Here is a 26,449-nt window from a genome sequence, read left to right on the forward strand (position 1 = left end):
CTAAGGTAAAGATCCTTTAGTTGCAGGCAGCTGCTGAGAGAAATCAATTTGCAGCAATTTCACAGACTACCAGCCCTGATCTCTTTCAACAACAATTGGCAAATTGTTCTCTCCTTGGGTGATATCGCAGGGGTTGGGCCCCAAAGAACCCCTGGGCCCAGGCCTCCACTGACACCAGGAAAAGGGATAACTGGAAAGCCAGATGGCAATTCCGATGTTCAAACATCCCAAGATGTTAGGCAAAGTAGCGTGGGGAGCCTCCGGGGGCTGGGAGCGAGGGCCTAACGGCACAGTTAGATGAGCAAAAATCTTCCCTAAACCCTTTTAATTTCTATTTGGGATTCCACGTAGAGAAGGAAAAATAGTCACTGCTCTGTCACTGGATTTGTCTAGATGAGAAGCAGTGTAGCTTCAAGGAAAGAGCAAGCGCCTGGGAGTCTAATTCCAGATCTGCCACTTGCCTGGCGTGTGACCTCGGACAAGTCACTTCACTATCCAGTCATTAGACTCGACAATCAATTAATCGGTAATATTTACTGAGCACTTACTGTGTTCAGAGAACTAAGGGCCTGAGAAAGTACGATACAATGGAGTTGGTAGACACGCTGCCCATCCGCAGAGTGTTTACAAGTCTTCTCCTTCCCAGTTTTCCTGTTAGCCTACCCTCAGGCTTGGCAGCAGGATGTCAGTGAATGCTTGTGGGAGATCACTGGGGTTCACTGACATCTCTACCCCAAACCTGTCAGCGGACCCGGTGGTCTTGGTGGCCTTGGCTTTTTGCCAGGAGCTGAGGGTCAAGGGTTTGGGGGTCTGGAAGAGCAAAGGGGGAGAAAATGGGTGGGATGAAAGGGGAAGGTTTCGGGTTAGGGTTAGAGAAAAGTAGGAGAGGTGAGACACTATGTGATAACACCTTTACGTTGTACTGCAAACAGTGTTATCCGCATCACATAGCGCACGGAGGGGTTCTCTTGAGATAGAAGTTTCTGCTCGAGTCCAGCATTCAGCTAATTTGGCCTTGCTCATGATGAAATACGGTTGCAAGAAGCTTAGGACCAGATTAAAATTCACCTCCTCCATGGTTCCTGTGTTAATACTCTTTAATAGAAGCAGCGAGGCTTAGTGGAAAGAGCACTTGTGAGTCATAATATGTGGGTTCTAATCCCAGCTCCATCGCCTCTCTGCTGTGTGACTTTGGGCAAACCAATTAACTTCTCTGTGCCTCAGTTATCTCATCTATAAAATGGGTACTACGACCGTGAGCCCCAGGTGGGACAATCTGATTACCTTGTACCTAGCCCAGCGCTTTGAACAGTGCTTGACAAATACCATTATTATTAGTAATATTCTCTCCCCTTTTTGTTTTTCATGGTATCTGTTAAATGCTTACTATGTGCCAAGGGCCGTACTAAGTGCTGGGGTAGATAACAGGCTAATCAGACACAGTCCATGTCCCACACGGGGCTCCCAGTTTTAATTCACATTTTTGCAGCTGAGGTAACTGAGGTATAGAGAAGTGAAGTTACTTGTTCAAGGTCACAGAGGAGACAAATGGCAGACCTGGGATTAGAACCCAGGTTCTTCTGACTCCCAGGTCCCTGCTCTATTCACTAGGCAACGCTGCTTCTCTCCTTTTCAAACTCTCTGCCCCATCGGAATCGCAGCTCCTAGAAATCAGGGGTAACGTTCTTTATAGCCCAATCTAGACTGTGCTCCTGGGGGCACTTAATAAGTGATGTGATAATAACACAATGAAGATTTTGAACTGCTCGGGGCTGCTGCTTGATTCACAACATGACAACGAGCACTTATTAGAGCACTTCAAACACAGTAAATGCCCAAATAATGCCACTGATTAATGGAAGGTCATAGAGAGAGTGTTGCAATGGCTAATCTTCATTTGCGAACAATTGCAAGAATGTCGGTAGAAGATGTCTACATCTTGAAGGAGCTTGCCATCATTGTCATGATCAATAATATTTAGTAAGAGCCCAGAATTCTGTACAAAGCCCTTGAAGAATACAATAAAAGTAAATGACATGATCTCTGCATTCAGAGAGTTTCCGAACAGGAAGAAAACAATTATTTATAAACAGAGAAATCAACCAACTACTGGGTGAGATGGGTGGATTTGCAATGCCAAACATACATAGCTGAAAAGGAAGCAAGTTGATGTAAATGAAAAAGACAACAAAAAAGTAGGGAAATACATAAATGAATAATAAATGAAACAGCATGACCGAATGGAAAGATCATGGCCTAAGGGTCAGAGGACCTGGGTTCTAATCCCTCCTCTGCCACGTGACTGCTGTGAGGCCTTGGGCAAGTCGTTTAACTTCTCTGGGCCTCAGTTTCCACAACTGTATAATGGGGATTCAGTATTTAGACTGTGAACCCCACGTGGCACAGGGACAGTGTCCAGCCTGATTACCCTGATTACCTAGGACTTAGAACAGTGCTTGACACACATCAAGAGCTTAACAAATACCATTAAAATATATACATGAAATGAACGTTGCTTCAGGGATGATAGGACCAGAAAAGAGTTCCCACCACGTGACTGAGCATCGGCTGTGATTGTCCTCCTACATCCAGAAGAGGTGGAGCTGGTCTCATATTTTCAGCCACATCATGGCCCCTTTACCCTTTTAAAAATCCAAGACGAGAGTCAAAGCGATTCGGGAAGAGAGGAGGGGTGAAAACAGGAAACAACACGCCGCAAGGAGGGGCTCCGTCAGCTCAGTTTGGCCACCAGACTGCTCGTCGACCCCTTCATTCATTTTCAGCTCCCAGCAACGCCCCCTCTGCGGCCCTTTGCTGACTCGGCCATCCTGCCAGAACCACCCGCCTCTCTCATCGTTCCGGACCTCCATCTGGGCAGGCAGTGTGGCTACTTGGAGGCCATGCAAGACCAGGGCACCTATGATTCTTTGTACTGGGTTACCCCAGACCCACCTCCTGTGACGAGACCTAGCCTGAAGACAGGTAATTTTTCCAAGGGTGCATAATAGCGGAGTTACAGGGCTTGTGTTTTTGTTCCATTAGGGGGTTGAAGGTGGGGTCAGGCGGTGAGAACAGTCACCGCTATCTGCTAGGATGACCCGCTCAGCCTGAATGTTTATTCATTATGCACGAGGACTGACTGAATCAGTGGCATTTACTGAGTGCTTACTGTGTGCAGAGCACTGGGCTAAGCACCTGGGAGAGCACAGTATAACAGAGAAGCAGTGTGGCTCAGTGGAAAGAGCACGGGCTTAGGAGTCAGAGGTCATGGGTTCTAATCCCAGCTCGGCCGCTTGTCAGCTGTGTGACTTCGAGCAAGTCACTTAACTTCTCTGTGCCTCAGTTACCTCATCTGGAAAATGGGGATTAAGACTGTGAGCCCAGCGTGGGACCTGATTACCTTCTATTTACCCCAGCGCTTAGAACAGTGCTTGGCACGTAGTAAGTGCTTAACAAATACTAACATTATTATTATTATAACAGAGTTGGCATCCACATTCCTTGCCCACAATGAATTTACAGAGGGGGAGACAGTGGGGCAGTGGAGACTTAAGGACAAGTATTAGGATGGGAATCAGAGAGCTTCGATTCCCATCTCTCTTTTATTTCATTCTCTGTCAGTCAGTTAGTAGGTGCAGAGCACTGTACTAAATACTTGGGAGAGTCCAAATCAGTTGGGAGATACAATCCTTGCCCTCAAGGGACCAACAATCTACTCGAGCTGCGGTGCAAGGAAATGGTCCCATCTTTCCAGTATTTTGTACTCCCTCTAAAAAGGTGCTCTAAGGAGTCTTGCAAACACCCAGATTCCCCATGTGAGAGACTATGGCAGGAAGGGAATGGGTCATTTTACCCTTTGACACCTTTCTCTATCCCTCTGCAAGAGCCTATCCCCTCAAGAACCGAACTCAAGGAACCTCCGTTGCCTTGCCAGTACAGCTTTCTACCCATTCTCTGCTCTCCAGATGGCCAATCAATATTTTTGTTTTCCACCCTCTAAACTTCCTGCAGGGCTGTTCCGCTAGTGGACAAAGGGCAGGCCCCAGTTTATATAGGATGGAGGGAACTTACCTTATCACCTTTGAGGTGATAGCAGGCTCTAGGGTGCTCTGGAACAGGATCCAAGATGCTCTAAGGCACGTGAGATCTTCCCCTTGCTTGTTGTCGTCAGCCTCTGACGGTTCCAGCTGTTCTATGCTGGGCCCTGTACAAAGTGAGCTGTAGAAGTTTCACCCCTACCTGCTAGGCACTTACATTATGAAACTGCCAAGAGGGATGGAGCTAGTTCTAAACTCAAAGGACTGGGAGGGGGGAGCTCAGATGGCTAGAATCGATCAATTGCGGATGAGCCGTGCAGGGCAGAGGAGGAAAGCAGGTGACAGAGTGAAGAAAGGAAGGAAAGAACCGAAGAGCAGAAGAGAATTGCCTGCAGGCTGATGAAATTTTGTCTTCAACTTCATGGGAAGAGGGGCCCATGGGATTCTCCCCCTCCCCCTTCCCTCGGTGGACCCCGTCGGAGCCTCAGAGAAGCCTAGCTCTGAACCGTAAGAAGGGCCCAGTCCCGCTTGGATCAGGCTGGGCACGGGGAAACTCTGAATGGCTCACACGGGATCATCCGAACCCTGGTGCTGATCGCGGAACGGGGCTGGATTAGCCAAGGGGATCCTAGGAAAATAGCAACAAGCTCATATCCATGTGGCTCCATGTTGTTCTCTGTCCATATAATAATAACAATAGTATTTGTTAAGAGCTTACTATGTGTGAAGCACTGTTCTAAGCGCTGGGATAGGTACAAGGTCCTCAGGTTGTCACACGTGGGGCTCACAGACTTAATCCCCATTTTGCAGATGAGGTAACTGAGGCACAGAGAAGTGAAGTGACTGCCCAAAGTCACACAGCTGACAAGCGGCGGAGCTGGGATTAGAACCTACGACCTCTGACTCCCAAGCCCGCGCTCTTTCCACTGAGCCAAGCTGCATACGCTTACAGCCCAGTAGGAGAGCTGGACATGAAAATGAATTAGAGATAGGGGAAATGGCAGGCCCAGCTTTACCCTTTATCTACCCCAGAGTTTAGAAAAGTGCTCGACATACTTTCATTCATTCATTCAATAGTATTAATTGAGCGCTTACTATGTGCAGAGCACTGTACTAAGTGCTTGGGATGAACAGGTTGGCAACAGATAGAGACAGTCCCTGCCGTTTGACGGGCTTACAGTCTAATCGGGGGAGACGGACAGACAAGAACAATGGCAATAAATAGAGTCAAGGGGAAGAACATCTCGTAAAAACAATGGCAACTAAATAGAATCAAGGCGATGTACAATTCATTAACAAAATAAATAGGGTAATGGAAATGAGAAGCAGCGTGGCTCAGTGGAAAGAGCACGGGCTTTGGAGTCCGGGCTCATGAGTTCGAATCCCAGCTCTGCCACTTGTCAGCTGTGTGACTGTGGGCAAGTCACTTCACTTCTCTGTGCCTCAGTTCCCTCATCTGTAAAATGGGGATTAAGACTGTGAGCCCCACGTGGGACAACCTGATTCCCCTGTGTCTACCCCAGCGCTTAGAACAGTGCTCGGCACATAGTAAGCGCTTAACAAATACCAACATTATTAAATATATACAGTTGAGCGGACGAGTACAGTGCTGTGGGGAGGGGAAGGGAGAGGTGGAGGAGCAGAGGGAAAGGGGGAAAGAGGGTTTAGCTGCGGAGAGGCGAAGGGGGGGGTGGTAGAGGGAGTAGAGGGAGAAGGGAGCTCAGTCTGGGAAGGCCTCTTGGAGAAGGTGAGTTTTAAGTAGGGTTTTGAAGAGGGGAAGAGAATCAGTTTGGTGGAGGTGAGGAGGGAGGGCGTTCCAGGACCGCGGGAGGACGTGGCCCAGGGGTCGACGGTGGGATAGGCGAGACCGGGGGACGGTGAGGAGGTGGGCGGCAGAGGAGCGGAGCGTGCGGGGTGGGTGGTAGAAAGAGAGAAGGGAGGAGACGTAGGAAGGGGCAAAGTGATGTAGAGCCTTGAAGCCTAGAGTGAGGAGTTTTTGTTTGGAGCAGAGGTTGATAGGCAACCACTGGAGTTGTTTAAGAAGGGGAGTGACATGCCCAGATCGTTTCTGCGGGAAGATGAGCCGGGCAGCGGAGTGAAGAATAGACTGGAGCGGGGCGAGAGAGGAGGAAGGGAGGTCAGAGAGAAGGCCGACACAGTAGTCTAGCCGGGATATAACGAGAGCCCGTAACAGTAAGGTAGCCGTTTGGGTGGAGAGGAAAGGGCGGATCTTGGCGATATTGTAGAGGTGAAACCGGCAGGTCTTGGTAACGGATAGGATGTGTGGGGTGAACGAGAGAGACGAGTCAAGGATGACACCGAGATTGCGGGCCTGAGAGACGGGAAGGATGGTCGTGCCATCCACGGTGATAGAGAAGTCTGGGAGAGGACCGGGTTTGGGAGGGAAGATGAGGAGCTCAGTCTTGCTCATGTTGAGTTTTAGGTGGCGGGCTGACATCCAGGTGGAGACGTCCTGGAGGCAGGAGGAGATGCGAGCCTGAAGGGAGGGGGAGAGGACAGGGGCGGAGATGTAGATCTGCGTGTCATCTGTGTAGAGATGGTAGTCAAAGCCGTGAGAGCGAATGAGTTCACCGAGGGAGTGAGTGTAAATGGAGAACAGAAGAGGGCCAAGAACTGACCCTTGAGGAACTCCAACAGTTAAAGGATGGGAGGGGGAGGAGGCGCCAGCAAAGGAGACCAAGAATGACCGGCCAGAGAGGTAAGAGGAGAACCAGGAGAGGACGGAGTCCGTGAAGCCAAGGTGAGATAAGGTATGGAGGAGGAGGGGATGGTCGACAGTGTCAAAGGCAGCAGAGAGGTCAAGGAGGATTAGAATGGAGTAGGAGCCATTGGATTTGGCAAGAAGGAGGTCACGGGTGACCTTAGAGAGAGCAGTCTCGGTAGAGTGGAGGGGACGGAAGCCAGATTGGACGGGGTCTAAGAGAGAATGGGAGTTAAGGAATTCTGAGCATCGATTGTAGATGACTCGTTCTAGGATTTTGGAAAGGAAGGGTAGTAGGGAGATAGGGCGATAACTGGAGGGGGAAGTGGGGTCAAGAGCGGGTTTTTTTAGGATGGGGGAGATGTGGACAAGTTTGAAGGCAGCGGGGAAGGAGCCATTGGAGATTGAGTGGTTAAAAATAGAAGTTAAGGAAGGTAGGAGGGCAGGGGCGATGGTTTTAATAAGGTGAGAGGGAATGGGGTCCGAGGCGCAGGTGGAGGGGGTGGCACTTGCGAGGAGGGAGGAGATCTTCTCTGTCACACCCTAAGTGCTTCACAGATGTCATTAAAAAAAAAAAATTAGAGCACATACAGCTCCAATACACTCTCCCAAGTGCTTAGTATTATGTTCTGTAGACAGAAAGTGCTCACTAAATACTACGATTAATGTGTCAAAGAGCTGCAAATGTAGGATAGTGCCTTTTTTTTCCATCCCACCGGAATTTCAGTCTCCAGTTTCCAGAGGCTCATGATAATTCCCCAGGGACACTCGTCTTCTGGCTTTATTGGAAATCTTGCCTGAGCCTCCCCTGCTTTTCCTTCTAGCTCCTCCAACTCCACTGAATCATCTCCCACTCTGGTTTTAGGAACGTGGTGGCGGCTTCTTACGGTGATGTCTTGGCTCTTCTGCCTGCCTTTGCTGGCTTCCACTGTCATCCTGAGCCTCAAGGGTAAGTATTCTCAGGACCAGTTAGGAACGTCCATGATGATTCAGCCGGGTGTCAGATAGCCCGTCTGATAGCTATCTGGTAGCATTGACCGTTCCGGGACCAAACACGTCACCAGAACGCATCCAGGCCTTGCGTGGCTACCGATAGCCCACCGTTACATAGGACCTAAGGTGGTTAAATCAGCGAAGTGCTTTTGTGCGGCATTGAGCAAACACATTCAAATAAAAATCCTTTTGCTATGGGGCGAATTAATGTTACCAATGTGTTGGGTTGCCCAGATAGGGTTCAGCAATTCACTAAGTAGGGGGAGAAATTGGGGTGTTGGGGAAGAAGGATCCCCGCCTTGGCAAAGGTTGTGCTTTTCCATGAAGAAATGTTGCTCTATTGGCTTTTCATCCCCGACCCCCTCCATCCCTTCAAGCCCACAACCTGGTCTGCAGCGTGGCTTGGTGGAAAGAGCCCGGGCTTGGGAGTCAGAGGTCAAGGGTTCTCATCCTGACACTGCCACTTGTCAGCCGTGTGACAAATCATTTCACTTCTCTGTGCCTCAGTTACTTCATCTGGAAAATGGGGATTAAGACTGTGAGCCCCATCTGGGACAACCTGATAACCTTGTATCCACCCCAGCACTTAGAACAGTGCTTGGCGCATAGTTAGCACTTAAATGCCATTATTATTATTATTATTTTTCTCCCCAGCTCTCTTTGTTAAAGGCAGTTATTTGTATTGGGTAGATACAAGCTAATCAGGTAGATACAAGCTAATCAGGCTAATGGTTGGACAAAGTCCCTGTCTCACATAAGGGTTTAGAGAAGCAGCATGGCTCAGTGGAAAGAGCACGGGCTGGGGAATCAGAGATCATGGGTTTGAAACCCGGCTCTGCCACTTGACAGCTGTGTGACTGTGGGCAAGTCACTTCACTTCTCTGTTCCTCAGTTACCTCATCTGTAAAATGGGGATTAAGACTGTGAGCCTCATGTGGGACAACCTGATTACCCTTTATCTACCCCAGCGCTTAGAATAGTGCTCTGCACATAGTAAGCGCTTAACAAATACCAACATTATTATTATTATTATTCCCAGTCTGAATTCCCATTTTACAGAGAAGTTAAATGGCTTTCGCAAGATCCCAGATTACTCTCTGCTGTAAGCACAGAGTCAGAGCAGAAGAGGTCTCGAGAGATTATCGCTCCAGGTTTACGCTTTCCCAGACGCTAGCATCTCCTGGCACGATACCCTTTCTGTTGCTCTCAGGGCGTGCAGGCTGGTTCCTGATCTGTTTCTTCCTTCTTTTTCAGGATGGGTAGTTTCTCGCAATGAATGAGAGCTTGGGAAAGTTTCACACACTCTGTTCTATTTGATTTTTTTTTTCTATCTGCCTCTCCCTCTGCCTGGGGCCTTGCTCTGAGCTTGCCTAGGTCTCGGTTTCCAAACAGTTCCTGGAATCAACACCCTTTCAGACCTCAGAAAAGTGTTATGTGAGGTTACATCAATCTATGCAAGGGACTTCCTGCGGGCAGAGAGGAAGAGGTGGGAGCTTTGATTTTCACCTGAAGAGGAACTCTTGGGTAGCGGGAGGAGCTGTGGAATCGATATTACTTCTGTCTGAAACTCAGCTCCCAGTGTGCAAAAGATGGGAACGAGCAGAGTTTCTGTATTAGAAACTGGTATTTTAAGAGCTCTCTGCACTCATTTGGGAAGAGGAGAATAGGTGTTCTTCCTCAGCAAAAAGGGCACTGTGATTCTTTGGTTCATAACTCAGAGACTGAGGTTCTCTTCTCTGTGAACGATCAACTTTCCAGGGACCTGTGTAGGTTCTACGAACGAAGGCTGTGGACCTGAACACCCTCGACCAAAACCAGAGGGCAAATTATGCTATGAAACTCAGCCCTCTCTTCTGCTCAGCCCACCTGCTGTACCTCCCTCAATGACTCCCACAACCCTCCCCAAATATCCCAAACCTTTAAACTCCTCTCAGAAGGAGCCCAGGCATGGGAATCAGAGGACGTGGGTTCTAATCCCAGCTCCGCTACTTATCAGCTGTGTGATTTTGGGCCAGTCTCTTAACTTCTCTGAGCCTCAGTTACCTCATCTGTAAAATGAGGATTAAGACTGTGACCCCTACATGGGAAACCTGATTACCTTGTATGAGAAGAGAAGACAAGCAGCGTGGCTCATTGGAAAGGGCTCGGGCTTGGGAGGCAGAGGTCATGGGTTCAAATACCGGTTTGTCCACTTGTCAGCCGTGTGACTGTGGGCAAGGCACTTAACTTCTCTGTGCCTCAGTTACCTCATCTGTAAAATGAGGATTAAGACTGTGATCCTCACGTGGGACAACCTGATGACCCTGTATCTACTCCAGTGCTTAGAACAGTGCTCTGCACATCGTAAGCGCTTAACAAATACCAACATTGTTATTATTTTTACCCCAGTGCTTAGAATAGAGGTTGAAACATAGTAAGTGCTTAACAAATACCATAATCATTACTATTATTACTATCCTCTGTTACCCTAACTACATCCCTGTTTAACTCCTGATGACCTACCTGACTTCTCTGTTAGTAAAATAAAAACCTTTTGCTGTTTCCTTCCACAACATCTATCCTTACCTCCTTACCCCACTCCTACCCCTGGGCTACTTTCTTCTCCAGAGGACGTTTTTTGACTATTCACCAAATCCATCCCCCTCATCTGTGCCTCAGACCTCAGAGCCTCTCCTCTCTTAAAACATTTGCTTCTTCCCTCCTCACCTGACTTCTTGCCATTTTTCAACCTCCCACTCTACAATGACTCCTTCCCTTCCCTGCTTCAAGAGTGCTCAAGGTTTTCTGCATCTCACTGAATCTTCCAACTATCACCCCATCTCATTTAATGTTGGTATTTGTTAAGCGCTTACTATGTGCAGAGCACTGTTCTAAGCGCTGGGGTAAACACAGGGAAATCAGGCTGTCCCACATGGGGCTCACAGTCTTAATCCCCATTTTACAGATGAGGGAACTGAGGCAGAGAGAAGTTAAGTGACTTGCCCACAGTCACACAGCTGACAAGTGGCAGAGCTGGGATTCGAACTCATGAGCCCTGACTCCAAAGCCCGTGCTCTTTCCACTGCACCATGCTGCTCCTAGGCCTGTCCATCTCCTTGACTTGATTGTTTACATCCTCTGCCCTCATTTTCTGTTCACGAGTTCTCTTCTTGACCCTTTACAATCTGCATTTGTAAAATATTTTACAATTTTTCTCCCCTTTCACTCCACTGAGACCACACTACAGATGAGGTAGCCTAATGAGCTAATGGAATGTTTGGTGCTTTCAACACTGATGACCAATCCCTGGAAACCTTCTCAAACCTTGGCTTCACCAACATGGTACTTGGCCTTGGTCTCCACTTACCTGGTTGACTTTTCCGTCTCAACCTCATTGCTTTAAACTCCATCACCCTCTCATCCCCTAGTACAGGTGGACACAAGTTTCTGTTCTGAATCCCATTCTCTGTATCGCTTTTCACTCGCTCCTTGGGGAGCTGACTTGCTCACCTGGCATTTTTAAGGTATTTGTTAAGCCCTTACTTTGTGCCAGCCACTGTACTAAACCCTGGGGTAGATACCAGCTAATCAGGTTGGACACAGTCCCTGTCCCACATGGGTTCACAATCTTCATCTCTATTTTACAGATGAGATAAGTGAGTCACAGAGAAAGATAGAACTTCTAGAGCATGGGCCTGGAAGCCAGAAGGACCTGGGTTCTAGTCCTGGCTCTGCCACTTGTCCTCTGAGTGACGTTTCTCTGTGTCTCAGTTACCTCAACTGTAAATGGGGATTAAAACTGTGAGCCCTAGCTGGGACAAGAACTGTGTCCAACCTGATTAGTTTGTATCTACCCTTGAGCTTAGAACAGTGCCTGACACATAGTAAGCAATTAACAAGTGTTTTCTTTAGTATTAGTATTATTATTATTACTTAAACACTGAGCCCCACATGGGACCCAAGTACTCGGGATCCACCCCAATGACCAGAAGAGTGTTCACCACATAGTATACCCTCAACAAATACCACAGTTATTATTTTTATTATTATTATTATTAGCTCACCTCACCTGATACTCCCCTGGTGCTCTTCTCAAGCCTGGCTGTACTCTGCCCTGAACTTGCCCACCTCCCTGTCCTCCCTCATATCACTCCCTTACCACCAACCAAATCTCCTTCACCTCAACCATTCCCACCTTCAAAAGGCCCCTAAAAATTCCATCTTAGACTTGACTTTATCAACATCCTGAATCTTCTGAAGCTTCTTGTCTTCCCCTCTTCATGCTCATCCTTAGCGGTTGTGTACATAAGCTGTCAGCTTGCTTTGGGCAAGGAAAGGGTCTGTTATATTGCTATATTACACTCTTCCAAGTTTTAGTACAGTGCTTTGTCCATGGTAAGCACTAAATAAGTATGACTGACAGATACGAATACTTGATTGAGCATGCAATTACATTTTTTTTATTCTATTTGTGAATAGAATAATAATTATAATTGTGGTATTTGTTAAGTTGTTATGATGTTCCAGGCACTTCACTAAGCAGTGGGGTGGATACAAGCAAAGCGGGTTGGACACAATCCCTGCCCCACATCGGGCTCACAGTCTCAATCCCCATTTTACAGATGAGGTAACTGAGGCAGAGAAGAGTGACGAGACTTGCCCAAGATCTCACAGCAGACAAGAGGTAGAGCTGGGATTAGAACCTATGACCTTCTGACTCCCAGGCCCATGCTCTATCCACTATACTCCGAGGGTGTCACTGCTTGAAATTGAGATGGTTTTCTCTTTACACTGGCGATGATGAACAGAGGCTTAGACCCTTCTCGGCAACATGGCATAGTGAAAAAATCATGGGTGTGGGACTAAGAGGACCCTACTTTGAATGCCAGCTCTGCTGCTTGTCTGCTGTATGACCCTGGGCAAATCATTTCACTTCTCTCTATCTTAGTTTCCTTAGCTGTAAATAGGATCCAATAACTTCTCCCTTCTAATTAGATTGATGGTACCATATGGGACAAGGGCTATGCTCAACCCCAGAGCTTAGTACAGTGCTTGGCCCATAGTTAGTGCTTGAAGAATATCACAGTTATTATTATTATTATTATTGTGACCTGATTAGGGGTTGGTCCCATTTAGCCAGGGAAATTAGCTCATCCTTCTAATCCAATGTGACTGAATGATTCACCTAAATTAGTTTCACCAGAGTGTGACCTATTATAATAATAATGATGGTACTTGTTAAGCGCTTACTTTTTGCCAAGCACTGTTCTAAGCACTGGGTTAGATAGCAGGTAAACAGGTTGTCCCACGTAGGGCTCACAGTCTTAATCCCCATTTTCCAGATGAGGTCCCTGAGGCACAGAGAAGTTAAGTGACTTGCCCAAAGTCACATAGTTCATTCATTCATTCAGTAGTATTTATTGAGCGCTTACTATGTGCAGAGCACTCTACTAAGAGCTTGGAATGTGCAATTCGGCAACAGATAGAGACATTCCCTGCCCAGTGACGGGTTTAGAGTCCAATTTTAACAGATTACAGTCTAATCTTAACAGCTGACAAGTGGCGGAACCGGGATTAGAACCCATGACCTCTGACTCGCAAGCACGTGCTTAGGCTGCTTCTCTAATGACCTCACACATGGTGTTGCCATACACAATCCAATGAAAGTCCACCAAACTTTGAAGTGCCTTGGAAGATCAGAGTGCCACCGATCGATCGATCGATCGATCTGTGTTTTTATTGAACACCTACTGTGTGCCGAGCCCTGAACCAGGAAATTAAAACAGCCAGAGCCGTGGAACCGCAGGATCGGTAGACATGTCCCCTTCCCACAAGGAGGTCATAATCTAGAGGGGGAGGGAGATATTAAACTCAATTACCTATAAGCACATACATGCTGTGGGGCTGAGGGGGAGGCTAATATAGGGTACAACGGTAACACAGACGGAGTAGGGAAAATGAGGGCTTAAATGGGGAAGGTCTCTTGGAGGAGATGTGATTTTAATGAAAACAGCCAGAGCCATGGAACCACCTTTTCTGGGGAATCTTTTAAAATAGGGTAGATTCCAGTTTGCCAGGATGATGTGTGAGCAACCTTTCCTGGCAGCAGGGGAACAGTTTGAAGCCTCCTTAGAGACCACCAAGTCTGATTTCTTGTGATTTGGTCAGGCAAGGAGATTTAGTATCTTTGCAGGATCAGGTGGATTGTTTTGGGTTCTGTTTCAAGTCATTCAGGCATCGGAACTCATCGGCAAGCAGGAAGAAATCCTGGCAAACCTCTCTCTTCAACAGCGTGTCTGCTCTGAAAGGCTGCAGGTGTGCCAAGTTCAGATCCAGATGTCCACTAGCCCAGGTAAAGATCGAGCGGGGGACAGAAGCAGCCCCAAGTGAATGGGTTAAACGCCGATCGGGCAGTGAGGACAGGATGACACAGCACTGGTTTGCTAATTCCTATTTTTCACTGTGCTTTCCCAATCAATCAGTGGTATTTATTGAGCACTTTTTGCTTGCAAAACGCTGTACTATACACTGGGAGAGAACGATACAACAGAGTTGATAGGCATGTTACCTGCCCAAAGGGAGCAAGTGCTTAGTACAGTGCTCTGCACACAGTAGGCACTCAATAAATACCACTGATTGATTACTGATTTCCAAGGCTTGGTTAGAAGCTGCCCCGCTGTATAAATCTCCCATAACCCAGATGGATCGACTGAGATCAGAGAGAGGGCAAATAACGTTTTAGTAACAGGCCAGGAGTCAGGGGTAGGGTCAGGATGGAAATTAATTGTCCCTGAGTCCCCAAGATGGTGCTAGGACCCTCTTTTTTTTTTTGTAGTGCCCACCTGGACCAAGCTCATAATTACCAATTCAATTCTAATACTCTGAGTATTTCTACATGTGTTCAATGCTCAGCTTTCCAAAGGCACTTCATAAATGACAAGAAATCTTCATTAACATACTAATAGTAATAACTCTGTGAAGTGAAACTGTGAAGCGGTTATCTCATCTAAAATGGTCCCCATTTGAAACATTAAAAAGAGGCCTCTTTCCTTGCCCACTTTCAATCCATCAGTGGCATTTATTGCGCTCTCACTCTGTACTAAGTACTTGGGAGAGTAGAATAGCATACGTAGGCAGGACCCCTGCCCTCAAGAAGCTGACAAGCGAACAGGGGAGACAGACGCTCAAACAAATTCTAGGCTGGGAGAAGCAACAGAGTTGAAATACAGGAATGCCAGCAGGTAACGGGACTCATTTTTATTCAAAGAATCCAACTGCAGCCTCTGTCTGGAACCCTGGGTAATGAACGGAGAAAGCTGTTACCTCTTCTTTGACGGGTGGAAGAACTGGGCTTCCAGCAGTGAGTTCTGCGTGCAGGAGAAGTCCGAGCTCCTGAAGATTGGCAGCAAAGAAGAGCTGGTAAAGGCTAATTCTTGCCTCTCATGTTGGGGAACTTGCTGGGGAAGGGAAGATAGAGAAGTAGATTCTTTTCTTCCAACCTAAGAGTGTTATGGGCACTGCCCAAACTTCACCTTAGTCCAACAATGTTAAGAAGCAGAATGGCCCCAGGACGGGAAACTGAGGCACAGAGAAATGAATCGAAGAAGCCTGGCGTGGTGGATAGAACGTGGGCCTGGAAGTCAGAAGGCCGTGGGTTCTAATCGCAGCTCTGCCACTTGTCTGCTGAGTGGCAATGGGCAAGTCGCTTCACTTCTCTGTGCCCCAGTCACCTCATCTTTAAAAAGGAGATTAAGACTGCGAGCCCCAAGTGGGACAAGGACTGTGTCCAACCTGATTTGCTTGTATCCACCCTAGTGCTTAGTACAGTGCCTGGCACACAGTAAGCACTTAACAAATACTACAATTATTATTACTATTATTTACCTAAGGTCATTTAGATGGTATTTATGCAACTCAAAGAAGTGGTTATTTGACACGTTTCTGCTTCATCTGATTAGTCCAGACTTTGAAGCTTTGCTCAATGCTTAGAACTGCGCTTGCTACATAGTAGGTGCTTAACAAATACCATAATCATTAACAAAGCAGATAATGACGGCGGTCTCAAAAATCGAGACGACTGTCAAATCTCATCTTCAATTTGTGTTTTGTGGACCCAGCGTTACTAGCCAGGCTTACACAGTCTCAGAAGATACTTTCATTAGGCAGCAACTAACAGACTAGAGATAAAACATTCCCCAGAAATGTTTCTGTCACCCAGACACATTTTAGAATCTAAAAAGATTGTTGAAAGTTTACAGTTTGAAAAATTTTGTGTTTTGGGTTAACGACAAGGATTTCCAAAATACTGTCCTATTTCTTTCCCCATTTTTCATCTGCAACATTCGAGTCAGGATGAAGGAAAATAGGCTTTTACGCAATACGGTGCCAACGAAATGAAAATATTTTCACTGTATATAGAATATACATACATATACATACATATACAACAGTAAATGAATAAGTCAATATGTGTGAATTGCACTCGTCTAACAACAAATGTAATAAGTGATGGAGGAAAAAGACTCTGGTATGCATATACACAGGATGTCTTCCAATACGACAAAACTGATTCCTGAAAACTGCATCGTAAGTAAAAATATTTCAAGCAATAACCCATTATCTCATAGGAACAATGTTTTAAATAATAATTACAGGATTTGTTAAGTGCTTACTCAGTGCTAATCACCATGCAAAACACTGGTCAAATAAATGGCTCAGGCACGATCCCTGTCCCATTTGGGGCTCACAGTCCAATTACGAGGGCCAACAGGCATTGAGTCCCCATTTTACAGGTAAAGACACTGATACACAAAGAAGTTAAGTGACTTTCCCCTCAGAAGTTAAGTGAGTGTCCCCTCAGGAAGTGAATGGAGTTGGCAGGATTAGAATCCAAGTCCCTTGATTCTCAAGCCTGTGCTTTTTCTACAAGACCACAAAATGGGAAAGTAGTGTTGGTATTTGTTAAGCGCTTACTATGTGCCGAGCACTGTTCTAAGCGCTGGGGTAGACACAGGGGAATCAGGTTGTCCCACGTGGGGTTCACAGTCTTAATCCCCATTTTACAGATGAGGGAACTGAGGCACAGAGAAGTTAAGTGACTTGCCCACAGTCACACAGCCGAAAGTCTGCTATCCTATTTTGATTAAACTTAGAACAGTGCTTGGCACATAGTAAATGCTTAACAAATTTCAATATTATTATTATTAAACATTCATTTTTCAAACCTATTTATTGAGTGCTTACTGTGTGCAAAGCACTGTACTAGGTGCTTGGAAGAATACAATATAACATTAAGCCGATCCATTCCCCCTCCACAATGAGCTTGAAATGGCGTAATCAATCAATTTTAGTTGAGAAATACAGCAAGAGTAATAAAAGTTGTAAAGATGAAATAGAGTGTATAGAAAAGTTGCTTGTTCCTTCAGTCTTAAAACAAAACCTAGGTAGAGAACTTCCTGTGTGTATGAAACCATCCTTTATTTTCAAAGATGATGATGTTGACAGTGAAATTACGTGTGTGTGTGTGAATGTAACAATCTCTTTTGCCTTACGCCCATAAAAATATAACGAATCTTCTGCGGTGATAGTCAGCGTGGACAAAACTGCCCTGAGGAAGACTATCTTTATACCAAAGTCAGTGTCTACCCGCACCGGGCTGCCTCGGTTTCAGTGTTGCTAGGGCGGGTCTAGGTATTTCCCAACACGGGCAGCCATGTATTTCAGTCAATTCTGTGGTAATGAAAGTTTGTGCTGAGTCGTCCCCAGTCTCTGGGCTAAAGTGGGCAGGAGGTGTGGGCGAAGTGTCTGGTGATGAAGTTTGATATCTTTAAGAAACACTCTTACCCACTTTATGATCTGTTATAGAGCGGCTCCCTCAGGTTTGCTCTAGAGAGGGTTAGCTGGTCTTTTCCAACTCTTGGCAAAAATCAGTGGCAAGGCGAAATACGAATCAAGACGACAAAGTCATAAAGCCACTACAGCACAAAAATGATAATTGTGGTATTTGTTAAGTACTTACTAAATACCACATGCTAACTGTCTCACTGTACCTCCATCTCATTTATCTCACTGCCGACCTTTCGTCCATATCCTGTCTCTGTCCGGGAACACCCTCCCTCCTCCTATCTGACAATCACTCTCCCTTCCTTCAGAGCCTAACTGAAGACATTTCTCCTTCAAGAGGCCTTCCCTGACTAATGACTCCTTTCCCCTTTTCCCACTCTTTTCTGTGTCACCCTGACTTGCTCCCTTTATTTCATCCATCCTCACGGCCCCACAGCACTTATGCTCATATCAGTAATTTATTTATTCGTATTAACGTCTCACTCCCCCTCAATACCATGACTCGCTGTGCACAGGGGATGTCTCCGTTTATCATTACATCGTACTCTCCCAAGCACTTAGCTTTGCACGCAGTAAATGTTCAGCAAATACGATTGAATGTACGAATGAGCACTAGGGTAGACACAAGCTAATCAGGGCCTAAATGGGGCTCACGGTCTAAGTAGGAGGAAGAACAGGAAATGAATTCCCATTTTGCAGATGAGGGAACTGAGGTCCAGAGGAGTTAGGAGACTTACCCAAGGTCACAACAGCAAGTACATGGAGAAGCCGGAATTAGTCCCAGGACCATACTCTTTCCACTAGGCTATGCTACTTACATATATATATATAAATATATATATAAATATATATGCATATAAATATGTGCATATATATATATATAAATAAAGCTCCAAACAAAGCTAGAAACAAGCAGAAATGACTAAGGAGGAAACCAAAATGAAACCTGAGGGAAAGAAATCAAGAATCTGAGAAATAGGAATATGCTTTTCACGTGTTCCTTCATCTTTCATTATGGAAAGTAGCTGTGGCTACTGGACTTCCCGATCATCCTACCAGTTCCCAGCTCTACCACCTGCCTAGGAAAAAACCCTTCCAAGGGGGCTGGTCACTGTCTCAGCCCCCACCCCATGCCACAGGACCTGGCCCCACTCTAGACCAGTAGAAAACTTTCCCCCTTCCTCTGACTGCATCCCCTACACCATGGTATTTGGGGGGGTGAAGAGGAATGATAGGGGGAAAATCAGTTGTGCCTGTCTCTACTGCTCCGCAGAACAAATCCTCAAATAGATTTCTCACACTGGCTGCTCAGGTGGATGTTTAGCAGCTGCTTCAAATCCTTTGGAACCATCATGGCCTATTGGAGAGAGCACGGGCCTGGGAGTCAGAAGGACTGGGTTCTAATTCCCAAATCCTCCACTTGTCTGCTGTGTGACCTTGGGTAAGTCACTTAACTTCTCTGTGTCTCAGTTACCTCATCTGCAAAATGCGGATTAATTGTGAGCCCCATGTGGGACATTAGTTTGCATCTACCCTGGCACTCAGTACAGTGTCTGGCACAGATAAGAGTTTAACAAATACCATTAAAAGTGATAAAAAAACCTAAAAGGAAAAAATATAGGCCTGGGACCCAGTGGATCTGGATTCTAATTCTGGCCATGTGACCTTCAGCCAATCACTTCATTTAATATCTCTGGGCCTCAGTTCCCTCATCTGTCAAGTGGGGATTAAGACTGTGAGCCCCATGTGGGACAAGAAGTATGTCCAATCTGATTAATTTACTTAGTACTGTGCCTGGCACATAGGACTTAAACAGATACCATAAAAAATAAAATAAAATAAAATATGGAAGTAGTGTGGCCTGGTGGAAAGAGCACAAAACTGGAAATCAAAGGATTTGGGATCTAATCCTGACTCCTCCATATGCATGCTGTGTGCCCTTAGGCAAGTCACTTAACTCCTCTGCACCTCAGTTACCCCAAATGCAAAATGAGGATTCAATACCTGTTCTTGCTCCTACTTAGTAATAATAATAATAATAATAATAATAATAATAATGGCACTTGTTAAGCACTTATTATGTGCCAAGCACTGTTCTAAGCACCAGGTTAGATACAAGTTAAACAGGTTGGACACAGTTCCTGTCCCACAGAGAGCTCACACGCTTATCCCCATTTTTACAAGTGAGGTAACCGAAGCACTGAGAAGTTAAGTGACTTGCCCAAGGTCACGCAGCAAAAATGTGGCGGAGACCTAGATCGGGAGCCTCGTGAGGAATTTGGTTACCTAGTTTCTACCTCAGCGCGTAGTACAGTGTTTGGCAAGTTTGGTGAGCGCTTAACCAATACCCCCTCATTATTATTAATGCTTGGCACAGAGTAACTGCTTTAAGAACTATCACACTAAGATATTTCAGCTAGAATGAGGGAGTTAGCCCTGCCTGAACATCTATCTCCCTGAGTCCTTAGCCCCGGGAAGGAATAACCAACAGAAAATTCATCTTTCCTTTAAGAAGCTGGGGGAGCCTGGGTTCCACTCCCTCAGCTTCCCATCTCCTCTGAAGAGCACAGTTTCTGCCATTTTCTACAGAAATGTTCAGGACATCTTTCCCCACTCTTCAGGAAACGCGCACATCCACCTCCCCATCAAACAAAAACTCCTCCCCATTGGCTTTAAAGCACTCAACCCCCTTGCCCCCGACTACCTCTCCTTCGCTCCTCTAATGCTAACCTTCTCGCTGTTCCTGGATCCGACCTTTCTCACCATCGATTAGACTGTAAGCCCGTCAGTGGGCAGGGACTGTATCTGCTGCCGATTTGTACATTCCAAGCGCTTAGTACAGTGCTCTACACATAGTAAGCACTCAGTAAATACTATTGAATGAATCGACTCCTCATCCACGTCCTGCCTCTGACCTGGAATGCCCTCCTTCCTCAAATCAAACAATTACTCTCCGCCTACCTTCAAAGCCTTAACGAGGGCACATCTCCTCCAAGAGGCCTTCTCTGACTAAGCCCTCCTGTCCTCTTCTCCTACTCCCTTCTGAGTCTCCCTGACTTGCTCCCTTTATTCATCCCAGCCCCACAGCACTAATGTACATCGCTGTAATGTATTTATTTGCAGTGATGTCTGTCTCCTCCTGTAAGCTCATTTTGGGCAGGGTAAGTGCCTCTTTATTGTTATATTGTACTCTCTCAAGCACTGTACCAAGTAAGCACTCAATAAATACGACTGACTGAAAAATAACTACACTTGCTGACAAACCCACCTCTGCCAAAGGGAATATGGCATCTCTCAGGCACCTAGCTTTCATCCACCAAGCTCCACTCACCGCTCCCCTCCTGCCCCTGCAGGCATTTATCAACCGGAATATTGAAAGAAAGAAGACAGGATCCTCCTGGAGTTACTGGGTGGGGCTGACGCAGGATAAATGTTATGGAGACTGGCGCTGGCGGGACAGCACCGTTCCCTCTTCTGACTTGTGAGTTCTTGGGAGATCTGGGGAGGGGGTGGAGGTGACCTTCGTTCTATCCATTAGACTCCCACAAGTCGGTACGACCCCCGGACAACTCCACCTGACTCCACAGAACAAGGACCACGTTTTTATTTTCCTACTCCTTGGCCCTTCTACCCCGTTGGGTTGTGAGGGAATCTGTCCGGGGATGAGGGAGAGGATGGGTCCAATGTCCTTTCCCAAAGGGAGTGTCTGGGGATCAGTGGTGCAGCTGAGGACTGTAGGATTGAAAAGAGGCAAGGCATTTCAAAAGAAGGGAGTGTAAAGACACCTTACTCAGAGGGATGTGTGTTTGTGTGTGTGTGTGAATTTCAACTCCAATAAAAGATTTTAGAGCAAAGGGAAGAATTGTACCACATCTACCAACTCCTTTGTGCTCTTCCAACAGCACTTCCTACCCAATAATGGTATTTATTAAACACTACCTAGGTGCAGAGCATTGCAGTAAGCGCCTGGGAGAGTACAATACAATTAGTGGACCCGTTCCCGGCCCTAAACAAACTTAAAGCCTAGAGGGTTTGTGGTACACTCTAAGCACAGAGTAAGCGCTCAATAAATGCCACTGACGAGTGATTGAGATGCTAATGACAGAGTTTCTTGGAAAGAATGATGAACAAGCTTTGGTTTTAAGATAAACACCAACATCCAACCAGTTTCTGTTCCTTATAAGGGTGGTTGTAGTGTGAATAATTTTCATTATGGGATTCTCTGTCCCAAACACCTATGAGCTTTTAAGTAGGATCCGTTCCTGTACCTCCGGGAATGTCATATGAAATTCCTTCCAATGTGATGATGCAGGCTCCCACGGAAAATGATGGTTAATCCTCGTTTAATCAATCAGTCTGGGAAGCAGAGTGGCTTAGAGGGTAAGCACTTAGTACAGTGCTCCGTGCAAAGAGAAGCAGCGTAGCTCAATGGAAAATGCACGGTCTTGGGAGTCAGAGGTCATGGGTTCGAATCCCTGCTCTGCCACTTGGCAGCTGTGTGACTGTGGGCAAGTTACTTAACTTCTCTGTGCCTCAGTTCCCTCATCTGTAAAATGGGGATGTAGACTGTGAGCCTCATGTGGGAGAACCTCATTACCCTGTATCTCCCCCAGTGCTTAGAACAGTGCTCTACACATAGTAAGCACTAAAAAATACCAACATTATTAAAGTAGTTGCTCAATAAATACAATTGAATGATAAAGCAAGAGCCTGGGAACAAGAAGATCTTGTTCTAATCCCAGTTCTGCCATTTGTCTGCTGTGTGACCCTGGGCAAGTCACTTAACTTGTCTATGCCTCCCTGACCTCATCTGCAAAATGGGGATTAAGACAGTAAGTCTCACGTCGACAGGGACGGTGCCCGATCTGATTATCTTGTATTTACCTCGGAGCTCAGAACAATGCTTGGCACAGAGTAAGTGCTTAACAAATACCATAAAAATTAAAAAATCATATTTAGTGAGTACTTCCTGTGTGCAGAACCCTGTTCTAAGTGCTTGGGACGGTACAAGAAGCACTTAGAGAAGTCAGAGTAGCAACGTGGCTTAGTGGCAAGAGCATGGGCTTGGGAGTCAGAGGTCATGGGTTCTAATGCCGTCTTTGCCAAATGTCTGCTGTGTGACCTTGGGCAAGTCACTAAACTTCTCTGTTCCCTCATCTGTAAAAATGGGGATTAAAAATGTGAGCCCCATGTGGGACAATCTGATTACCCTAACTACTCCAGCGCTTAGAACAGTGCTCAGCATATAGTAAGCGCTTAACAAATACCATAATAATTATTATTATTATTACATTATAACAGAGTTGGTAAACAACTTCCCGGCCCAAGAAGGGTGTATTATAGTCCAGAGGGGAGACAGACATTAAAATAAATTTTGGGTATGTACATACCTGCTATGGGGCTGAGGGTGGGGTGAATAAATGGTACAAATCCACATGCAAGGGTGATGCAGACTGGAGAGGGAACAGGGAAAATGAGGGTTTAGTAGGGAAAGGCCTCCAGGAGATGTGATGTTAATAAGACTTTGAAGGAGGGGAGAGTGTTGGTCTGTCAGATACTAAGGGGGAGGGAGTTCCAGGCCAAAGGCAGGACTTGGGCCAGGGTTAGCAGCAAGATAGACAAGAGTTGGTCTGGATTAGAGGAATAAAGTGAGTGTATTGAGTTGTAGAACGAAATAAGCAATTAATTCAGAGTAGTTATTGAGGGCCTACTGTGTGCAGTTCACTGAACTGAGCACTTGGGAAACAACAGTAGAATAAAAAGAATGACCCCTACCTTTAAGGAGTGAGTCGGGGAGACAGCATAAAATCATTTAGAGAAAGAAGAAAAGAAAAATGAAAACATAAATGAGTTGGTGCTTAAATAGTAGGCTGTGTGAGACGATACAGAGAAGGGGATCAGTTGGGTGTTAAATGCAAAAATCCCGAATTGGCGCTGAGATAGTACTTGGAGAGAGAAGAGAAGTAATTTCAGTAGGGGATGGGTGTGGATTATGGATAAAATAATTTACACAAAGAAGAAAAGAAAAATGAAAACAGAAAGTGCCTAAATAGTAGGGCGTGGGAGATAACAGAAGTGCATCAGTTGGGTGTTAAATGCAAAAATGCTTAACTGGTGCTGAGGTAGTACTTGGAGAGAGAAGAGAGGTAATTTCAGTAGGGGATGGGTGTGGATTATGGATAAAATAATTTACACAAAGAAGAAAAGAAAAATGAAAACAGAAAGTGCCTAAATAGTAGGGCGTGGGAGATAACAGAAGTGCATCAGTTGGGTGTTAAATGCAAAAATGCTTAACTGGCACTGAGGTAGTACTTGGAGAGAGAAGAGAGGTAATTTAAGTAGGGCTTTGAAGATGGGGATGGGTGGGGATTGGCATTTTTACAGAGGGGGAGAGTGAATCCCAGGCCTGAGAAAGCGTGTGAATTGAGGGTCAAAAGTGGGACTGTTGAGAATGATGCAGAGTAAATAGATTTGCTTCAGAGGAATGAAGAATGTCAGCTAGTGAGAGAAGGAGGTACCAGGATCGAGAGCTTAAATGAAGAAATTAATTCTAATGCTACTGTAATGATAAATATCAATTAAACTCTTTTATAATCTTTGTTAAAGTGATGCAAAGTGTAACAGCATTACCTAAAGGAGGAGTTGTAAATTGAATGTTTCAGGAAACTGACGGAATTATGGTTAAGCACTCTACTAAACTCTGGGTTAGCTGCAAGATAGGTTAGAGACTGTCTCTCTCCCTCACAATGCTCAAGAGGGAGGGAAGGTGGATCAGTGGAAAGAGCCTGGGCTTGGGAGTCAGAGGTCATGGGTTCAAATCCCAGCTCTGCCACTTGTCAGCTGTGTGACTCTAGGTCACACTTCTCTGTGCTTCAGTTACCTCATCTGTAAAATGGGGATTAACTGTGAGCCTCACGTGGGACAACCTGATTACCCTGTATCTACTCCAATGCTTAGAACAGTTCTCTGCACATAGTAAGCGCTTAACAAATACCAACATTATTATTATTATTGTTACTGAATCCCCATTTTAGAGATGAGGAAACTGAGGTTCAGAGAAGTTGAATGACTTGCCCAAGGTCTGACACATGGCAGAGTCAGGATTAAAAGCCAGGTCCTGAGACTCCCAGGGCCATTCTCTTTCCACTAGGCCACAGTACTCCTGACTGTGCTGATGATTTTACAAGTTTAGTGAATAATTTGTCCATTGTAAATTGAACAGCAGCATTGTTCTTTTCTTCTTAAAACATCTCAGAGGAGACTAACTCCTGAACACTTCTGCACATCTTTAAATCCCTTTATCCTTTTGGGTGGTCAAATATGTGGAGGAGACAAAAATAAAATAGTAGTTATAGTATTAAGTACTTTCTTTGTGCAGAGCACTGTACTAAGTGCTGGGAAAGAATACACAAGAGGGAATTAGACATGGATCTTGTCCCTCAAGGGGTTCACAATCAAGTATTTGCCACTGTGGAGGTCAAAATAAATACATTAAGCAGATACATACATGATTATATATTCATTCACTCATTTATTTACTGGGCGCTTACTGAGTGCAGAGCACCATGCTAAACACTTGGGAGAGAACAATATGGGGTATGTTCAAAGGGATTCTCATAAAAATGATAATAAAACAGATTGATCTCTTAGAGGATCCTCGGGGGAGGTTCTCAGCTTGGCTCGACCAAGGAACTGAATGTCCACATTCAAACTGAAAAATCTGACAGTCCACCGTTCTTCCTACCTTCAAAACCCTTCTAAAATCACATCTCCAAGAACCCTGCCTTGACTAAGCTCTCATTTCCCCTATCTGCTTTCTCCTCCCTGTGGATTACACACTTGGCTATATACCCATTAAGCATTTTGTACTCTCTAAAGTGTTTTGTATAGAGTTCTGCTTTCAGAAAGTGCTCAATAAATACCACTGATTGATACGCCAGTCACACAAGACTGTGTCAATATCTTTATACTTTACTATTTCCCCATCCGTAGTTTATTTCAATGTTGTCGTCCCATGTAGACTGTAAGCTCCTTATAGGCGGGGCTGGAATCTTTCAACTGTGCCGTACTTTTCTTTCCCAAGAGCTAAATTCAGTCCTCTGCTTACACTAAATACCATTGATTGATTATTTTGAACTAAATGAAACCCACAACGGGATTCGTATTTAGACACCTGTGCACGCTCTCTCTCTCTCTCACACACACACAACTGACTTTTGACTCTGACTTCTTTCCTGTAGATGGCCAAATCAGCATTCCTGGTCAGCTGGGGAAGCCTGTGGCCACCTCACCCGGGGTGCACTCTCCTCGGCAAGCTGCAGCAAATGGAAGTATTTTATCTGTGAAAAATGTGCCAGCTCTGCGAGGGGACTTCCAGCTGGATTAACACCCTGACACCAGCCAGATGCCAGCAGGATCACAGGGCAGCTGGGCCCCTGGGGCTAGTCCTGTGGGACTGTCCACCTCCCATCCCCATCCCTGCTCCATCCAAACCACCGACTCTTATCCTATTGTGGCTGATGGTCATTGTCTGAAGGTCGGCTCGGGCGAGAGGGAGAATTTATTTCTGCCCATGTAAGAGGCAGAAAGGGCAAAGCAGAGGGTGAGAGAGAGAAAGATGTTTATGGGGTCAGTAAACCCTAATCTGAATTGCTTCTCTATCCTTTCAGATTTTTGATTTCCTTCTCAATTAAAGCCAGATATAACCTCTTGTGTGCACCCATGAATGAGATGCTCAATGGGGTCCAGAGGTGATTCGGTTGGTGTTCGAGCCTGATCCCGGAGAGTCCCGGGTGGGGAGATCCGTCTGCTGGAGTGGAGAGGGGGGAGGACCCTCTCTCCCTGGGTTTCTCTTACACTCTCTCTGATTCCCTTT

The 26,449-nt window shown here is 45.8% G+C and overlaps 1 protein-coding gene across 1 annotated transcript; it reads left to right on the forward strand.

Annotated features, from left to right (window-relative positions):
* The first annotated feature begins 1,882 nt into the window (after positions 1-1,882).
* Positions 1,883-26,263, forward strand: CLEC9A (C-type lectin domain containing 9A). The gene is made up of 7 exons (XM_029082523.2): positions 1,883-1,960; positions 2,784-2,982; positions 7,625-7,708; positions 13,958-14,083; positions 14,999-15,150; positions 20,928-21,055; positions 25,815-26,263. Exons 1-7 carry the CDS (start codon positions 1,883-1,885, stop codon positions 25,966-25,968), a joined length of 921 nt encoding a protein of 306 aa, XP_028938356.2. The 3' UTR covers positions 25,969-26,263.
* Positions 26,264-26,449: the final 186 nt, after the last annotated feature.

This window comes from Ornithorhynchus anatinus, chromosome 17 (genome assembly GCF_004115215.2).
Source record: "Ornithorhynchus anatinus isolate Pmale09 chromosome 17, mOrnAna1.pri.v4, whole genome shotgun sequence".
In the NCBI taxonomy this organism is placed as follows: Eukaryota; Metazoa; Chordata; class Mammalia; order Monotremata; family Ornithorhynchidae; genus Ornithorhynchus; species Ornithorhynchus anatinus.